The 20,396-nt window shown below is 40.3% G+C and overlaps 1 protein-coding gene across 1 annotated transcript in view; it reads left to right on the forward strand.

The window, feature by feature from the left end:
• The window catches only part of GABRA5 (gamma-aminobutyric acid type A receptor subunit alpha5), a 271,577-nt gene that overhangs the window by 149,641 nt on the left and 101,540 nt on the right, over positions 1 to 20,396 (forward strand). The window contains exon 5 of the mRNA XM_040422321.1: positions 18,356 to 18,438. Within this exon, the coding sequence (XP_040278255.1) occupies positions 18,356 to 18,438 (83 nt within the window). The remainder of the gene's footprint in view (positions 1 to 18,355; positions 18,439 to 20,396) is intronic.

The raw sequence follows: 20,396 nt of genomic DNA on the forward strand, positions 1-20,396 counted from the left end.
TTAGTTATGCAGATTATTGTCATGTAACTGCATTGTTACTGTTTTACTCCTGGTGGTGGAACAATCTTTTTTTTCTTGTATACTAGAAAATATAACCTGTTCCTACATTCCCTAATAGCTCAGTGCGTTATTAGTTTGACTCCCAAATGAAAGGTCATTGGTTCGAATCAAGGAGCAGCCATCGACAGCGGTATCTCCACCAACAAAATTGCCAAACTGCATCATGTAAGTGCCAGGACAGTTGAAAGAATACGAGTCAACAAGTCGGGTCATCACAAGGTCTATCAGTTCTGGAGTGATAAACAGGGCAGAGGAGGTGACTCATATGCTTCATAATGGTGAGATCGCATGAGATCCATTCAAGCACTGTGCAATGTCCATTACACAAGTTTGAAATGGTGGCCCAAAAAAAGGTGAAGAACCATTAACTTCAATACTGTCATAAGAAGTGTTGGCTCGAGTTTGCAAAAAAGTGGGTAGTAGAAAATTTGAAATGGGCGATTTGGAGCTATGAGATGAAAGTCAATAGACTGGACTCTGATGGGTGCAAATGGGACTGAAAGAAACAATTGAAAAGGGGGCTTACGGATCGAGAAATTGAAGGAACTGTAAAGTTCGGTGGAGGAAGCCTGATAATATGGGGTTGTTTCACAGCCAAAAGTGTTGGATACTTGACCAGGATTGAAGGTGGTCTCAATGCTGAGCTATATGTGAGTATCCTTCAAGCCGAGTCATTTCATACACTCGAGTACTATGGGTATAAAAAGAATGACAGTGTTCCAGAAGGAAAATGACCCGAAGCATACGTCAACATTGGTGAAGCAATGGTTCAATGACAATGAAGTAGAGGTGCTGGGTTGGCCATTCACAATCCCCAGACCTTAACCCAATTGAACACTTGTGGGTAGAGTTGAAGAAAAAGCTGTATTTGTACCCAAGTGAGTCGACCAGTATGCACCAACATTGAGAACATGTAACAAAGACCTAGGAACAGATTTGGGTTGAGACATGCTTGAATCTGATAAAGAGCAGGCCCAGAAAGATTCAGGCAGTGTTGAAAGCCAAAGGTGGATTTACAAAATAATAAAAATTTAGAATTTTAGGAGCAAAACAGTAACAACGCAGTTATATGACAAGAATCTGCATAACTAGTCATATGCTAAATAGTTGCAAGTCTAATTATTGTATGAGATAGCCAAGATGATTGTCTATAAAATGATGGTAGTCTCACAATAGAAGCTGTGGTGGATGGTGAGATATGGAGCCTGAAATGTAAAAGTTCAAAACATTCTTACCCTTTTGCTCATCAGTGTAACATCACAGCTGAGGGAGCAGTGTAGCAGGATATATGTATGGCCAGCTAAAACATGGCATTAACTTGCAGTGTATTTTCCATGGAGGTTGACCACATCACTGCTATTGGGGTTCAGTAGAAAAGGGGACAGGATCTATGCTGAACTTCTTCTGTTCTCAACATAAATCCATAGAATTTTCCATAGAGATTTTTACAACTTCAATTAAGTTAATTGGTAATTGAATAATTTCCTAGGCAATGAGCTCCCCTTACTGGTGGCTGCAGCAAGTTATATATAAAACGGGGGATATTTAACAAAAAAAGGTATAAAGGAAAACTGGCTTAGTTGCCCATGGGAGCCCAATCAGATTACACCTTCCATTTTGCAAAGGAATTCTGAAAAATGAAAGGCTTGATAAATACCACTTTTCATAAATCTCCCCCTATGTGAATGAGAGAATTTAGAGCTGTCTAGGGGACATTTAGCAATGTATTTATGCAAGTTGTCTGCTGTAACTACATTGAGAATTACAGAGGGTCATTTATTATGTTTTGTACGCGACTTTTTGGCGTAGTTATGTCGCAGATTTTGTCACAAAATTGTTTTGCGGCAAAATCTGTGACTTTTCCCCACTCACGCCACTTTTGCAAAATGACGGAAAAAGGGAAGAGCGCGGGCAATCAGGCCCATCTTATTCATCATTTTCTACGCCAGTTTTTGTAGTGGAAAATTATCTTAATCTACACAGGGGAGCTGGAGTAGATTAAAGCATGTCACATGGCCGGCGGCAGCAAGTGCCAAAATTATGTAGAGGCCACGCACAGGGATTAAGACTGGCTTATCAATCACTGGTCTTAATAAATGATCCACCTCACCCACATTGGATAATGTGGGTGAGGTGGATCACAACTTTGTTTTAATTAAAAATTACCTGTAAAAATAATTTATCCTACAACTTATGGGGAGACACACATACAAAGTTTTGCAATGGTCCCATGAGATCTGTGTATGCTTCTCCAAGAAATGTTTAACATGGTTTTCCTGACTATGTTCTACAGATATAGCTTAAAGTGGATTCACACCCAGCTTTTTTTTTTTTTTTTATTGAAGATCAATTGAACATCACTGATGTTTTTCAGGAACGTCTGCAAAGACAATAGTGGGTTCAGCACAAAGGAGGAGTATAAGTCTGTCCTTTCTATTTCTTCTGAATCCACTTCATGATAAACTGCCATTTACAAAAAAAGGACTGCCGTATATGCAAAAACACCCCTACTAAAGTATTTACTGGTATTCTATTTTTACTATTTATGATAAAATATATATTTTTTTTGTTATAAATCAACCTTGAGCCTCTATTTGTTCTTGTTTAAGGATACAGTTCCTTTAAGTATTAGTGTCTTTGGTTATTTGTGTATGTCAGCTGCTTCCAAATGTCATGTCTTCTATGTTTTTCAACTAATTTGCCTAAATGTGTTTCTATTTATGCATCTCAGGCTTCCGTAATTTTTAAACTGCAAGTTGTCTGTTTAGAGACTATATTCGACTTGCTATATTTGACTTGCCAGCGAGACACCAGCGCTCCTGCATTGGCGGGGTGATCACCTCATCAATCAAGTTGGCGATGGCTCCATCTGTATGTCTTTATTTCATTATTGGTGCTTCTAGAAAATTATCAATTATCTTTTATCAAACAAAGTAACTTCAAAATGTATACTGAATGTAGTAGACATGGTAAAAGGAAGCGCAGCTTCAGTATGCTGGCACAGCCATTACAAATTACACAGAAACTTCTGCTTCTGTCTCCATCCGCTGTTATGCTTCCGGCACTGAAGGATGCCCAAAACAGGTGATTGGTGGGGTGCCGGATTTTGGACTTCCCAATCTAATATTGATTGCCTGTCTGAAGGATAGGTCATTGGTATCTAAAAGGTGGACATCCCCTTTAAGGACACAAATCCAGAGAAGGCATAGCAGGTTGCCATACAACTTCTGCACAGTTCTGCAAACTGGGTGTTATTTTAATAATCAGTTCATGAGAAACAGGGAAAACTGGCCATATCTTACTTCCAGATCATATATTAAATAGCAACATTTAGTGCCAATCTGCTACTTCTATGGCTAGTTAAATACTGCTGTGCATTAGTGGATAAATTTACGTAAAAAGGTTGTGCTACTTCAGCAAGTAGCCTTTATCGTGTAGACAAAGTTAAAATACAAGGCACTTACTAATCTATTATTATCCATATTGTTTAGTTTACTATTTGATTTTTTTTCCATCACATTATACTCTGCTCATTTCCATGGTTACGACCACCCTGCAACCTGGAAGTGGTGGTCGTGCTTGCACACTATAGGAAAAAGTGACAGCCTCTGGTAGCCGGGACTGTGGGAGCTCACATAAGCTGGTGCTTTTTACTATAGTGTGAAAGCACGGCCACCACTGATGGATTGCAGGGTGGTTGTAACCCCGGATACAAACAGTGCATAATGTGATGGAAAAATGAATCCAGCCAGCAAAGGAAGCAATATGAACAATCACAATACATTAGTAAGTGCCTTGTATTAACTTTCTCTACATAATAAATGCCACTTGCTGAAGTGAAACAACCCCTTTAAGTGAAATGGGCATAAACTTGCTGCTGGCTGGAATATGTAATCAAATTCTGGACATCAGTTTTTCAAAAGGATGTTCTGGAGTTAGAAAAAAGTCCAAAGGAAGGCACAGAGGTAAATTTAGTATTGGAAAAGATGTCTTTTTACTGTATGTAAATGGTGTCTTGACAATACAAAAATTACATCTCAATGTACAGTCACCTTAAAGAGCAAAATGACACAAAAAGGATCACCAGCTGTGTAAATATCTACTTCCGGTCCTGGTCTTTGCAGAAACAATAATTCACTTTTAGAATGGGTTATATGCTTTTTTGAAAAAAAGAAATATAAATGCATAAATTAGTTTTGGTCAACCTACCATATTATGTTGGACTCAATGTTGGCTCATAAAGGGGATACCGTATAAAGTCAAGACAAGTTGGTATGCTAATCGTCTGTTAACTCCAGGGATAGACTTGTCTAGGCATTCATTTCCACTATAATGGATGCTGCAGGGGAAATGTAGCATTACATGGCAGTCAATATAGTGTATGAACATGACTGACTTCTTAAACAAGGCGGGCACATAGAGGAGGGTCCACAGTGGAAAACCCACCTGTATAATGTCTGTGTGCTCTAAGAACTAAACGCTTAAACCTTAGACTGAATTTATTGGCACATCCACTCCTGGGAATATTTGCTTTCTTGAAAACTCCCATTTGTAAAGAGGCCATCTCACTATAGTGACTGGCATATATAATCCTAAATTATGCCTTAAAGGAAACGTGTCATCAGAAAATGACCTATTGTTCATGTTTTTATGTTTCACATATTTTTAAAGAATTTTGGTAATGTTATTTTTCATTTTCTATGTTATCTATAAAAAATCATTAAATCCTGCAATTTTCACACTGGCCTAAGCCTAATAATTGGCTACATTTCTTGGTCTGTACAGATCACATTACTGCAGTTAACTGCTTATACAGTCAGGTCCATAAATATTGGGACATCAACACAATTCTAACATTTTTGGCTCTATACAACCACCACAATGGGTTTGAAATGAAACGAACAAGATGTGCTTTAACTGCAGACTGTCAGCTTTAATTTAAGGGTATTTACATCCAAATCAGGTGAATGGTGTAGGAATTACAACAGTTTGCATATGTGCCTCCCACTTGTTAACCCCTTAAGGACATAGGACGTACCGGTACGCCCTATTTCCCGAGTCCTTAAGGACACAGGACGTACCGGTACGTCCTGACTTAAAATCTGTATTCCGGCGCCCGAGGGGTTAAACGGAACGGGATTTCGGCTGAAATCCTTCAGCCGGCATCCTGTGACAACGCCAGGGGGGGTCATGTGACCCCCCCGTGTCGGCGATCGCAGCAAACCGCAGGTCAATTCAGACCTGCGGTTTGATGCGCTTTTTGCAGTTTCTGATCCCCGCGGTCCCTGACCGCGGCGATCAGAAACTTTAGAGTGGCTAAAATCTATATTTTTCACCCCCCCCTGCACCCCTGCATGATTTGATGCCGGCGGGTGGTGCGGGGGGGGGTGTCGCATGCGGTGGGGGCGTTGCGGGAGGCGGGCGGTGCGGCAGGCGGGATCGCGATCCCCCGCCCGCCTCCCCATGAATGATCGTTGGCTTCTAGTGGGTATACCAGGGTGCCAGCACATTGCTGGCACCCTGGTATAAACGGCTGACATCTGTGCAGATGTCAGCCGTTTAACCCTTTCCATACCGCGGTCCGTACGGACCGCTGTATGGAAAAAGTTAACTGTCATCGGTCAGGGAGCTCCCTCCCTCTCCATCGGGGGGCTGCTGTGCCTTTGCAGCCCCCCGATGGAGAGGGAGAGAGCCCCCAGAGAGCCCCCCTCAGCCCTGTGCTTACCCTTCCCCGTCTGCGAAGTTCTGAGCAGACGGGGAGGGTTCCCATGGCAACAGGACGCCTGCTCAGGCGTCCTGCTGTCCATGGTGCTGAACAGATCTATGCTGAAAGCATAGATCTGTTCAGTGTAAGTAAAATACAGTACAGAACAATATATATTGTACTATACTGTATTATACAGACATCAGACCCACTGGATCTTCAAGAACCAAGCGGGTCTGGGTCAAAAAAATGTAAAAAAAAAGTGAAAAAAGTTAAGATAAAAAAAAATAACATTTATCACTGAATAAAAATTAAAAAAATAAAATAAACTACACATATTAGGTATCGCCGCGTCCGTAACGACCTGATCTATAAAATGGTCATGTTACTTTCCCCGCACGGTGAACGCCATAAAAATAAAAAAATAAAAACTATGAGAAAATTGAAATTTTGCCCACCTTACTTCCCAAAAAAGGTAATAAAAGTGATCAAAAAAGTCGCATGTACGCCAAAATAGTACCAATCAAACCGTCATCTCATCCCGCAAAAAATGAGACCCTACTTAAGATAATCGCCCAAAAGCTGAAAAAACTATGGCTCTTAGACTATGGAAACACTAAAACATGATTTTTTTGTTTCAAAAATGAAATCATTGTGTAAAACTTACATAAATAAAAAAAAAGTATACATATTAGATATCGCCGCGTCCGTATCGACCGGCTCTATAAAAATATCACATGACCTAACCCCTCAGATGACCACCGTAAAAAAATAAAAATAAAAACAGTGTAAAAAAAAGCCATTTTTTGCCATCTTATGTCACAAAAAGTGTAATAGCAAGCGATCAAAAAGTCATATGCACCCCAAAATAGTGCCAATCAAACCGTCATCTCATCCCGCAAAAAATGAGACCCTACTCAAGATAATCGCCCAAAAACTGAAAAAACTATGGCTCTTAGACTATGGAGACACTAAAACATTTTTTTGGTTTTAAAAATGAAGTTATTGTATAAAACTTACATAAATAAAAAAAATGTATACATATTAGGTACCGCCGCATCCGTGACAACCTGCTCTATAAAATTACCACATGATCTAACCTGTCAGATGAATGTTGTAAATAACAAAAAAAAAAAAACGTGCCAAAAAAGCTATTTCTTGTTACCTTGCTGCACAAAAAGTGTAATATAGAGCAACCAAAAATCATATGTACCCTAAACTAGTACCAACAAAACTGCCACCCTATCCCGTAGTTTCTAAAATGGAGTCACTTTTTTGGAGTTTCCACTCTAGGGGTGCATCAGGGGGGCTTCAAATGGGACATGGTGTCAAAAAAACAGTCCAGCAAAACCTGCCTTCCAAAAACCGTATGGCATTCCTTTCCTTCTGCGCCCTGCCGTGTGCCCGTACAGCGGTTTACGAACACATATGGGGTGTTTCTGTAAACTACAGAATCAGGGCCATAAATAATGAGTTTTGTTTGGCTGTTAACCCTTGCTTTGTAACTGGAAAAAAAATATTAAAATGGAAAATCTGCCAAAAATTTGAAATTTTGAAATTGTGTCTCTATTTTCCATTAAATCTTGTGCAACACCTAAAGGGTTAACAACGTTTGTAAAATCAGTTTTGAATACCTTGAAGGGTGTAGTTTCTTAGATGGGGTCACTTTTATGGAGTTTCTACTCTAGGGGTGCATCAGGGGGGCTTCAAATGGGACATGGTGTCAAAAAAACAGTCCAGCAAAATCAGCCTTCCAAAAACCAAACGGCGCACCTTTCACTCTGCGCCCCGCTGTGTGGCCGTACAGTAGTTTACGGCCACATATGGGGTGTTTATGTAAACAGCAGAGTCAGGGCAATAAAGATACAGTCTTGTTTGGCTGTTAACCCTTGCTTTGTTAGTGGAAAAAATGGGTTAAAATTGAAAATTAGGCAAAAAAATGAAATTCTCAAATTTCATCCCCATTTGCCAATAACTCTTGTGCAACACCTAAAGGGTTAACGACGTATGTAAAATCAGTTTTGAATACCTTGAGGGGTGTAGTTTCTTAGATGGGGTCACTTTTAGGGAGTTTCTCCTCTAGGGGTGCATCAGGGGGCTTCAAATGGGACATGGTGTCAAAAAACCAGTCCATAAAAATCAGCCCTCCAAAAACAAAACGGCGCACCTTTCACTCTACGCCCTACTGTGTGCCCGTACAGTAGTTTACGGCCACATATGGGGTGTTTCTGTAAACGGCAGAGTCAGGGCAATAAAGATACAATCTTGTTTGGCTGTTAACCCTTGCTTTGTTAGTGGAAAAAATGTGTTAAAATGAAAAATTTGACAAAAAAATTAAATTCTCAAATTTCCTCCCCATTTGCCAATAACTCTTGTGCAACACCTAAAGGGTTAATAATGTATGCAAAGTTTTGAATACCTTGAGGGGTGTAGTTTCTTAGATGGGGTCATTTTTGGGTGGTTTCTATTATGTAAGCCTCGCAAATCGACTTCAGACCTGAACTGGTCCCTAAAAATTGAGTTTTTGTAAATTTCTGAAAAATTTCAAGATTTGCTTCTAAACTTCTAAGCCTTATAACATCCCCAAAAAATAAAATATCATTCCCAAAACAATTCAAACATGAAGTAGACATATGGGGAATGTAAAGTCATCACAATTTTTTGGGGTATTACTATGTATTACAGAAGTAGAGAAACTGAAACTTTGAAATTTGCAAATTTTTCCAAATTTTTGGTAAATTAGGTATTTTTTTGTGCAAAAAAAAATAATTTTTTTGACTTCATTTTACCAGTGTCATGAAGTACAATATGTGACGAAAAAACAATCTCAGAACGGCCTGGATAAGTCAAAGCGTTTTAAAGTTATTAGCACTTAAAGTGACAATGGTCAGATTTCCAAAAAATGGCCTGGTCCTTAAGGTGAAAATGAGCCCGGTCCTTAAGGGGTTAAGGGACCAAAAGTAATGGGACAGAATACTAATCATAAATCACACTTTCACTTTTTAATACTTGGTTGCAAATCCTTTGCAGTCAATTCCAGCCTGAAGTCTGGAACGCATAGACATCACGCTGGGTTTCATCCCTGGTGATATTACTTTTAGGGTGATCCTTCACAACGTGTTGAGACACAAATTTTTGAATTTTTCAAATGATCTCTAGGATCAATGGCTGTCTCTAAATTGACACGTGTGATAATGTGTTTTTGAAATAAAACGTAACATTTATTGTATTAATTGATAAAATGCTTCACACAACACTCACAATTTAAAATTTATCAGCTCAGCTTGTAATCTGTATGATGTTTTTGTTTTTAGTATACTTCACAGATATTAATTTTTTGGCGTCTTGGGGTACCTCTTGGAGGTACTGCCAGCTATCTAATATTATAGTATATATATATAAGCACTGCTTTGGCTGCTTTGTATTTAGCAGCCCCTGCTCCAGCTCTGTTATACCACTATTTGTGGTCCGTCACAGGAGTTGGCTAACTCTCCCTCCTATCTATTACTGACTGGTAGCTGGCGTACTCTCCTCCTCAATGTCCCCTATCTGACTGCTTAACTGGTAGGCATTGTTATAGAGTTTACAAGCTGATGCTGTTTAAAACGTACATTTTACAGGACACTGCCCCCCGACATGTTTCACCAAAACACTTGGCGTCTTCAGGGGAACGGGCAGACTGCTCCTGTAGTGGGCGTGACCGGAGCTTTTATGACCTTCCTCCAGTGATGTAATTCATTTGTATCCACTCAGGATACATTTCGTTATACCGTAATGATCTGGAGCCTATCAGGGATTAACTACTATAGTCACCTCGTCTCCGCCTCTCTCAATAGTCCAATCAGCTCCTTCGTTTCATTTTGTTCTTTGCGCATGCGCCTGTTGCGACACTGGCGTCCGATAGCAGGCTGCTTTGCGCATGCTCGGGGACTTAGAACTTGCGCTCGCATAACTGAGCTGGACCGAGGATCTATTATCCCTCTGTGCGCTTGCGTGGCTCCTCTAACTCATTTGGAACTGTAATACTGATCCTAACTGGGTGATCTATAAATTGAATGGATAAATAGATATGAAGTTACAGACATCGCTACACCCTTTTAGCTAGTCCGCAGCTATGTGCGTGGTGATGCTCTGCCAGGCCTCTACTGCAACTGTCTTCAGTTCCTGCTTGTTCTTCGGGCATTTTCCCTTCAGTTTTGCCTCCAGCAAGTGAAATGCATGCTAAATCGGATTCAGGTCAGGTGATTGACTTGGCCATTGCATAACATTCCATTTCTTTCCCTTAAAAAAAACTCTTTGGTTGCTTCTGTATTATGCTTTGGGTCATTATCCATCTGCACTGTGAAGCGCCATCCAATGAGTTCTGAAGCATTTGGCTGAATATGAGCAGATAATATTGCCCGAAACACTTCAGAATTCATCCTGCTGCTTTTATCAGCAGTCACATCATCAATAAATACAAGAGAACTAGTTCCATTGGCAGCCATACATGCCCACACCATTACACTACCACCACCACGCTTCACTGATGAGGTGGTATGATTAGGATCATGAGCAGTTCCTTTCCTTCTCCATACTATTCTCTTCCCATCACTCTGGTACAAGTTGATATTGGTCTCATCTGTCCATAGGATGTTGTTCCAGAACTGTGAAGGCTTTTTTAGATTTCGTTTGGCAAAGTCTAATCTGGCCTTCCTGTTTTTTAGGCTCACCAATGGTTTACATCTTGTGGTGAACCCTCTGTATTCACTCTGGTGAAGTCTTCTCTTGATTGTTGACTTTGATACACATACACCTACCTCCTGGAGAGTGTTCTTGATCTGGCCAACTGTTGTGAAGGGTGTTTTCTTCACCAGGGAAATAATTCTTTGGTCATCCACCACAGTTGTTTTCCGTGGTCTTCCGGGTCTTTTGGTGTTGCTGAGCTCACTGATGCGTTCCTTCTTTATAAGAATGTTCCAAACAGTTGTTTTGGCCACGCCTAATGTTTTTGCTATCTCTCTGATGGTTTTTTTTTTTTTTTTTTCAGCCTAATGATGGCTTGCTTCACTGATAGTGATAGCTCTTTGGATCTCATCTTGAGAGCTGACAGCAACAGATTCCAAATGCAAATAGCACACTTGGAATGAACTCTGGACCTTTTATCTGCTCATTGTAATTGGGATAATGAGGGAATAACACACACCTGGCCATGGAACTGCTGAGAAGCCAATTGTCCTATTACTTTTGGTTCCTTAACAAGTGGTAGACACATAAGCAAACTGTTGTAATTCCTACATGTTCACCTGATTTGAATGTAAATACCCTCAAATTAAAGCTGACAGTCTGCAGTTAAAGCACATCTTGTTTGTTTCATTTCAAATCCATTGTGGTTGTGTATAGAGCCAAAAATGTTAGAATTGTGTTGATGTCCCAATATTTATGGACCTGACTGTATATACACAGAGGTGATATCATTACAGGCAGGATTAGAATGAAAGATAAGGCTACTTTCACACTAGCGTTTTAGTTTTCCTGTATTGAGATCCGTCATAGGGGCTCAATACCGGAAAAAAACGCTTCAGTTTTGTCAATGGGGACAAAACTGAACTGAACACAACGGAGTGCCCCAAAATGCATTCCGTTCTATTTAGTTGCATTTCCATAACGGAGAGCAAACCGCAACATGTTGTAGGTAAACAATTGAGACAGCGCGTTTTTCCTGCTCTTAGAATCCAGGTGTATTCACTCTCACCACACCACGAGAAGACCGGGGTCCACAGATGTTCTTTCTGGATTTACGCCCTGTGTAACACCAAAGTGCGCTAATAGTGTGAATACCGCTATATGGATCTTAGACTAATGCGCTATTATACTCACAAGGGCAAGCAGGTTCAGGCACATCGAATAGAGTCAGGTTTTCTCTCCCTCTGTATCCACTCATGCAATCAATGTTCCTAGGCAGAGTGTTACTTCCATAGTGAAATACCGTCAGTAAATGTATATAAGGTAATTTTATTATACTCACAAGAGTCTTGATAAAACAAGCAAATGGTAAAATAGTAAAAGTACAGCGTCCTCAAAAACTGCCCAACCCGGGTTTCGCACCCTGATGATGCTATAGGTGCGAAACCCGGGTTGGGCAGTTTTTGAGGGCGCTGGACTTTTACTATTTTATCTTATTCTCAATTGTTTACCTATGCTTTATGTGAACTAAACCCACATCACTTTGGAGACTCGCTGCACGTTCCATCTAGTAACAGATTGAAAGTATTGGTTTTATTTATCATCGCAACATGTTGTAGTTTGCTTTCCGTCCTGGGATGCGGAGCAAGACGGATCCGGCATGACCCCCAATGCAAGTCAATGGGGACGGATCCGTTTTCTCTGACACAATCTGCCACAGTAGAAAATGGATCCGTCATCCATTGACTTTCAATGGAGTTAATGACGGATCCGTCTTGGCAGTGTTATAGATAATACAACCGGATCCGTTCATAATGGATGCAGATGGTTGTATTATCACTAACGGAAGCGTTTTTGCTGAACCCTGCCAGATCCAGCAAAAACACTAGTGTGAAAATAGCCTTAGAACAGGGTCCACCATTCACAATAGGATATTGTCAAAGCTTATCTATTCTTTCCTTGTACAGGTCACAAAGCATGCCTAGAAAACTCTATAGTAGAAGTCCCCTCTGGACCATTGTGTCTATGGCCCATGGGGCTGCCATAAAGCAATGCTTTCTAAATGCAGTTAAGAACAGCTCAGGCAAGATGGCCGCCCCCATAATCATGTTCAGGAAATAGAATTAAAAAAACTATAACCAGAAAATAAAAAAGAGATTAGAAAAAAAGGATATGTGTCAATATCTGCTTTTAACTGGCAGAAAACATTTTTGCTGAAACATTTCATTTAAGGCCAATTTAAAAGGTTGAACATTGACTCATAGGATAGATGCCTTCTAACTGGTGACACAGCTTTTTTTTTTTTCCATAAAAGTATATTCATTTTGTAAAATTGTCAATTCAAATTGTTTGAATATGCCCTTATATAACCCTTACCAGAGTGCTGAGCAGCAACAATTGCTTTTCTGAAGTCACGGTAGATGTCCTTTATTTAGCATGATGTAGGCAAACACCTGAGTGCTCTAGAACACTAAACTGCCAAAATTCTGCTTTAAGGGTGCAGGCTCGGACTGGCCCACAGGGATACAGGTGAATCCCCCGGTGGGCTCCTGAGCAAGGTGGGCCCCTAGTCTCAATACATGGTTCAGGCTCAGACTGGCCCACGGGGATGCAGGTGAATCACCCGGTGGGCTCCTGAGCAAGGTGGGCCCCTAGTCTCAATACATGGTGCAGGCCCAGACTGGCCCACAAGGATACAGGTGAATCACCCGGTGGGCTCCTGAGCAAGGTGGGACCCTTCTCTCCGACCCCCTGCACAGTGGCACATAACACAGTAGACTTACTGCACTACATACATACATTCAATGTACAGCACCTCAACCAGCCTATGTTCACATAAAACACTTGATAAATTATTAAAGTAACTCCCCAGTTTATTATTATAGACACGACCAGAGCTGAGAGGACTTCTAGGTATAGCAGAAATCTAGCCAGTATCCTCTTCTCCCCAGGACCTACCGTCTCAAAGTCATTGAAGGGACCCCCGTATTCAATCATCTGGTAGCATCTTGCTGCTGTGTGAGCAGGTAATATTTGAATGCATCAGTACAGTGGGCCCCCAAAATACATTTTACTGGTGGGTCCTAGGCACCCCAGTCACTGACACCGACATGGGGCCACACCTGTACTTGCCATTGTTTCAAAAGGCCAGCACAGATGCAACCCTGCAATTAGAGGATCCCGCGGCCAGCCTGCACACCATGTTCGGCCACCCTTAGGCTAGGGCAATACAGTGTCATGTGTCATGCAACATCTAATGTCATGTGACATAATTTATAGCGCTACTCTATGGTCTCGCACTGCGACATGCTGCGACTGCGACACGACTATCGCACAAAAATCCATCTTGGATGTTTTTTTTTTGTGACTGTTGTGTCGCAGCATGCTGCAATACGACACCATACACTAGCACTATAAAATGTGTATCCCTAACCTTATAGTAAGCACACTTCTTGATAATTAATGAATCTTGTGCATTTGATTAGTAATGCGTGGCCAATAATTACTTTATTAATGATTGTAAATGTATAAAAGGTGCAACTACTATTTTCTCACCGGATTTTTGAATCCTGTTGACTTACTTTTTGGAAAACATGGTACAGCACGTATTGAAATACAATGTGCCTTTCTGTTGTCAGTAAAGGTAATTTCCAAAATGTACCTTAACCTCAATGTACAGTAGATTTTTATGCATTTTTAATTAACCAGCCAAAGATGAGCAGCAGTAAAAAATAACCTAGCATCGCCCATATATAAGATTCTGTAATGTTACATTGCAGATTTAAAATTTCATAGATCACAGTTATAACCATCTTGGCATAAAGCAGAAAGTGCTAAAAACTCTTAAGATCACCACCATTTCATACAATGTCAAAAATTTGCATAAAATCATTTCATGCTGTTTTTGCACTAATGTATATCAGCTAACTCTCAAGCAATCACTTTTCCTATCAGGCAAAGTGTATGAATCTAACACCATAGAATCAAATCAGTAGCAAGCAGGCAACCAGGAGACCCATTTAGTTTCATGCCACTGAAGGGAAAGTACATTACATTAAGAATGGTAAATGGATATCCCCTGGGAAGCCATAGACTGCCTAGAGGATAACACGCCTCGGCTTCAATTTAGTATTTTTAATTCTCTTCGGTCTCTTGCTGCCTGATACATGCCTCTTGGAGCTGTAACATTAACATGCAAACAATACTCGGTGTTCTTCACTAAACGGATGTAAACCAAAGTATGAAATATTCTTCTGTAGCCTGATGCTTACTAAAAAAGACAGCAGCTGAGATTAGGAACAAAGCACAGAGCACTTTGACTTCTACAATCATAGTCCTTTTATTAAATCCAGCCACTACTATTTGTTTCATAATAAGGTAATTAATAATTGTCTTCATATTCATCAAGGATAGGTCAAGCAAACAGGATTGTATATGAGTTCATTGGATCATTAATCCCATGCATTATGTATGCTGTACAATGCCTGGCTTTACAACCAAGGAACACACCGTACTGATAAAAGAATCACTGATTTATATGATTTATCAACGCGTATAAGGATCCATTCACTTCTGCGTTGGAGGCTTTGTTTGGGGCTTCCGTCACAGAATTGAAACCGTGCCAGATCCCATTATAGTCAATGGGGTCTGTATAGCTTCAGTTCTGTGCTGAATCCGACACTGCCGTTCTTTTCCTTTTTCTGCACCTATAAAGGAGCAGAGTAATGGAAATAAGCACTGATGTGAAAGAGGCCTCACATGCATTTATTACACAATGTCCACTTATCGGAGCATAGCTGTAGCTCTATACAGTAGATGTATATTATTTGCAAAACTTGACATCTCCTCTCTCCATTTTTCGACTGCTTCATTTGCTAAAAGTTGTTAATTTCGAGGGTAGAGTCCTGACCAAGTTTTCACCCCCAGTAGAAGAGGAGATGTTCCCAACTAAGACTGGGCCCCCTCTTGCCCATAGCAGTCGCCTGGTCTGCCGCCATGGTAGTTACGCCCCTGTCTGCAGCTATACAAGCATACCAATGGAGGTTCGCTGGCTCATTGCAATAGGTGCTGTGCAGTATTTTACACTTAGAATCTCTGCCTGCATTCACAGTTGACAAACCCTTTAAAGAGGTTTCCTGGCTTTAAACAATTGAGTTTCCTAATTACATTACTTCTGACTTCTGTTGCATGACGCCATTGTATACAGACAGAACACTATGACTTGTGGATCAGTTAGACATAAACAGTAACATTAGTAAAGGTCCCTTGACATGGGACGTCAGACCATCCGCTGCTCACTAGTAGAGGAGACCGCTGCATTTACATACTGCGATCTCCTCCACAGTATGGGGAAGAGTGATTGCTAATGCCATCGCTTGTCCCCGTACTGACTCGTTGTTTGCCGGCAGCAGATAGTGTTTACACAGCACCATCTGCTGACGGGCCGGCCAACAACAATTTTTGTGTGTGCACAAATGATCGGATTAGCCAATGAACGAGCGTTTCTCGAATTGGCGGTACATTTACACCGCCAGATAATGAATAACAAGCATTCCTATGAACGCATGTTAGTGATTATCTTTAGGATTCTCAGCCCGTGTTAAGGGCCCTTAAGATAACTTTGAAATCTTTGCTCTGTGCAGTCTTTACCTTTTGATGTAAACTTTTATAGTATAGAATTCTTTTAAAATCTATATAGTTTGAAAGGAATCTAGCAACATTTGACTTAAAAGGACAAAGGTATGTTGAATTTTATCTGTAAATTCTGAGTATTAGCCAGGACAGGGACAGCTCCACTGTAGCATGAAATATACAATGTTGTCTCCTGGCACTTATTCACAGTTTCTGTCTGCCAGTTCCATGCACATGTTCTGTGAGGGTAGAGAATGTGACTGATCTCTATGTAGAACAGGCAGTCTGAATAAAGGCATAAATGAACTGCCTTTCAGCATACTAAAGTTTTTTTTTCCATGGCCTTAAGCCTTTTGCTGAAAACTTAAAATGTGCTAAAATAAAAAATAAATCTTACTCACCTTCTACACTCGACATCGCCTCAAGGGTCACCCGGGGTAGTTGGTCTCACTCCAGCAATGATTACCTAGCTACCTTTCATGACTTATTATTTTATTAATTACCTGCAGTAGTCACATGAAGTAGTCAGATATGTCATTGCTGGAGCAACAGAAATAGACTGGCAGGGGATAAAGCAGGTGTAGGTTTGTTTCTTTATTTTTATTTTATAAAATTTCTATTTTTCAGAAACATTTTTGGGGTCCTGAAAAAACCATTTAAATGGGTTTTCCACCCTTGGAGGCCTTTTGGTCAGACCCCTCCCCTACATTGCCAGACCTGTGGGGAAAGCATACTTACCTGCTCCATGCCACTGGGTTCCTGCTCCTTTGCTCCCTTGCCACCACTGCCGTTCTTTGGTCTTCACGCATTAACATTCAGTTTGACATGGTTAACATGTCCACTGCAGCCAGTGACTCACCACAGAGGAGGTTGACGCCCCCATATGGTCAGAGTCAAACAAGAAGTTGACATGTGAAGACCGGCGGTGGGGAGTGAAGAAGCCAGAACCGAGCATCTGAAAGCAGGTAAATTCTTCCCTCCATCGGTCTGGTGGCATAAGGGAAGTGGGGTGTCTGTTCAAAAAGTGCCTAGGGTGAACATTAACATATGAGAATATTAAATAATGTTCTATTTCAAAAAATTGAACTTTTAATTGTGTCATAATGTTGAAATAGCACAAAACTGTGGTAATGTTATAGTACTATTATCTGCTTTAGATTTTAATTTCTCTTGCCCTGTTCTATTTTGCCCTCATGTTCTGCTGAGGGGGAGGGGGCAGTCTAATTGTGGTCAATGGAGGAAAAGTATTTTTAAGCAACATTCATTGAAAAACCAAGTTTTAGATTGGCAGGGTAAATCATCATTCAATGTAATATGGCATTTTATTTTTGCCTTTTTTTTCTTCTTGTAAATGTGGGCATCATGGAGCTGACATACCATTGGCCACCTATTTCATGGGTTTCCCAACAGTTCAAGAGAAAAGCTCCTTTACATTGTTGCAATTATAATTTTGTTCTTAAAACTTGCGATTTTATATTTTCTTATATTTATTAATAGATGAACTCTGCACTGCATTTTACTTGAACAAAACCACTTCATTTTATCTTTGAAGTGTTACGTATTTTGAAGTATACATAGCATGGGACAACCTCCTGGTTATGTTAGGAATGTCTTAAATATGATTGAAGCTCTCATTGAAGAATAAATAGAATATAAATGTCTTTCCTAATGTGCCGGAACAAATGTATCTATAGCAATCTTGATTGCCTTATTGTCTACCATTGGTACCATACAAATTAAAGTACACATTACAAATATGTCAGGCCTCTATTATTTTGCCTTTGGTGCTCCTGTTAGAAAATTGCGGGTCCGCTTTGTTTTAAAAGAAATTCAGGAAAAACGCATTTCATGCCCAGCATATAAATATGCTAGCAGTGAGATATTTGGCTCACTGATAAGAGAGCTCTCCTTTGAGGAATTGTGCCATGGGAAGAAAGCATGTACTTTACATGAAGAGATAGACAGATTGGAGGATCTCATGCAAATGCAATTTGACAGCAGTGGGACTTAACAGGTAAAATCTGCCACATCTTTTTTTTTCTGTCTGTATAATAAACCTAAAATATTTTGAAGGATAATAATATACTGTTGCACAGTTTAGCTAGTCCCCAGGTTTCTTATACCAGTGTGGCACTGGTATAAGAAACCTGGGGACTAGCTAAACTGTGCAACAGTATATTATTATCCTTCAAAATATTTTGTATTCTGTCATGTGTAAGCAAATGTATAATGACTGGATGCCCACCGGCAGGATTTTATGTAATTTTGTTTTCCTTTCATCTTTAATTTGAACAGATTGACAATTTCAGCAGAATGCCCCATGCAGCTTGAAGACTTTCCTATGGATGCTCACGCATGCCCTCTAAAATTTGGAAGTTGTAAGTTATGATATTTTACTTAATATTCTCGATTATTGATTAAATCTCTATTTGCTTGTGTTTCTCATATTATGCTTTATACGGATAAGTAACCAATTCTGTAGAGACAATCCATTATATTTAAAAAAATAAAATAAAAAAATCCCAATGTATTAATTTTGTTTATGTATATACTGTACCTACACGCCACATTAAACTTACTGTATTAAATAAAACAGACTTGAAGGACCTGGCTGCATTGGACAACCCTTTTTTTGGTTTAATAGTCATCTGAAAGTAAACTGGTTGTCACACAGCTGGGTCCCTCCAGCACCCAGGCAATTTGGGCAACAGTTTAAGTCTCCAGGAGGGCACATGAAAGTTTTCCCTCATTACACTTCATTCCTGAACTGGCTTGTGGGACTCACTGCAGGCTGTGACTAAATTGCATTGGAAGGGAGTTGTGTAGCAAGTGGCGATGTCATCTTGTTATTACTGTCATCTTGCCACTTGTCCTCCAGTATCACTGCAGCAGCATGGGACCCATTTTCTTCCACTGTGGGACCCGCCTCCAGACCTGTGCACTCACTATGTGTGCAAGCGTCATCACACTGATGCTGCACATAGACAGAATGTCCCTGAGGCTTGCCAATATTTTGTGGTCTGTGCAGAGTGCAGCGGCAGAACTTCTACAGTTTTTAGTGTGTTACCTGTGGAGTTATGTAGGACAGCAGGTGACATCTACTACATTATCTGCAAACAGAAATGTTTCACTGCGTTACCTGTGGAGTTAATAGGACTGCATGTAACATCTACTACATTATCAGAGAGTTATCACTGTGTCATCTGAGGTGTAACATAGGACTGTATGGGACATCTAGTAAACTATCTGTACTCAGAGAATTCTCCCTGTGTTATCTGTGGTGTTTCATAGGGCTGCAGGTGACATAATTTACATTATATGTGCACAGAGAGTTATCACCATGTTATCTCAGGTGTTGAATTGGACTGCAGGTAACACCTACTACATTATCTGTTCTCATAGAGTTATCACTGTGTTATCTGTGGTGTAACATAGGACTGTACACTATCTGTACTCAGAGAATTCTCCCTGTGTTATCTGTGGTGTTGCATAGGGCTGCAGGTGACATCATTTACAGTTGCAAGAAAAAGTATGTGAACCCTTTGGAATGATATGGATTTCTGCACAAATTGGTCATAAAATGTGATCTGATCTTCATCTAAGTCACAACAATAGACAATCACAGTCTGCTTAAACTAATAACACACAAAGAATTTAATGTTACAATGTTTTTATTGAACACACCATGTAAACATTCACAGTGCAGGTGGAAAAAGTATGTGAACCCCTAGACTAATGACATCTCCAAGAGCTAATTGGAGTGAGGTGTCAGCCAACTGGAGTCCAATCAATGAGATGAGATCGGAGGTGTTGGTTACAGCTGCCCTGCCCTATAAAAAACACACACCAGTTCTGGGTTTGCTTTTCACAAGAAGCATTGCCTGATGTGAATGATGCCTCGCACAAAAGAGCTCTCATAAGACCTACGATTAAGAATTGTTGACTTCCATAAAGCTGGAAACGGTTATAAAAGTATCTCCAAAAACCTTGCTGTTCATCAGTCCACGGTAAGACAAATTGTCTATAAATGGAGAAAGTTCAGCACTGCTGTTACTCTCCCTAGTAGTGGCTTTCCTGTAAAGATGACTGCAAGAGCACAGCGCAGACTGCTCAATGAGGTATAGAAGAATCCTAGAGTGTCAGCTAAAGACTTACAAAAGTATTTAGCATATGCTAACATCCCTGTTAGCGAATCTACGATACGCAAAACAATAAACAAGAATGGATTTCATGGGAGGATACCACAGAGGAAGCCACTGCTGTCCAAAAAAACATCGCTGCACATTCACAGTTTGCACAAGAGCACCTGGATGTTCCACAGAAGTACTGGCAAAAT

This window comes from Bufo bufo, chromosome 3, assembly GCF_905171765.1.
Source record: "Bufo bufo chromosome 3, aBufBuf1.1, whole genome shotgun sequence".
NCBI lineage: Eukaryota > Metazoa > Chordata > Amphibia > Anura > Bufonidae > Bufo > Bufo bufo.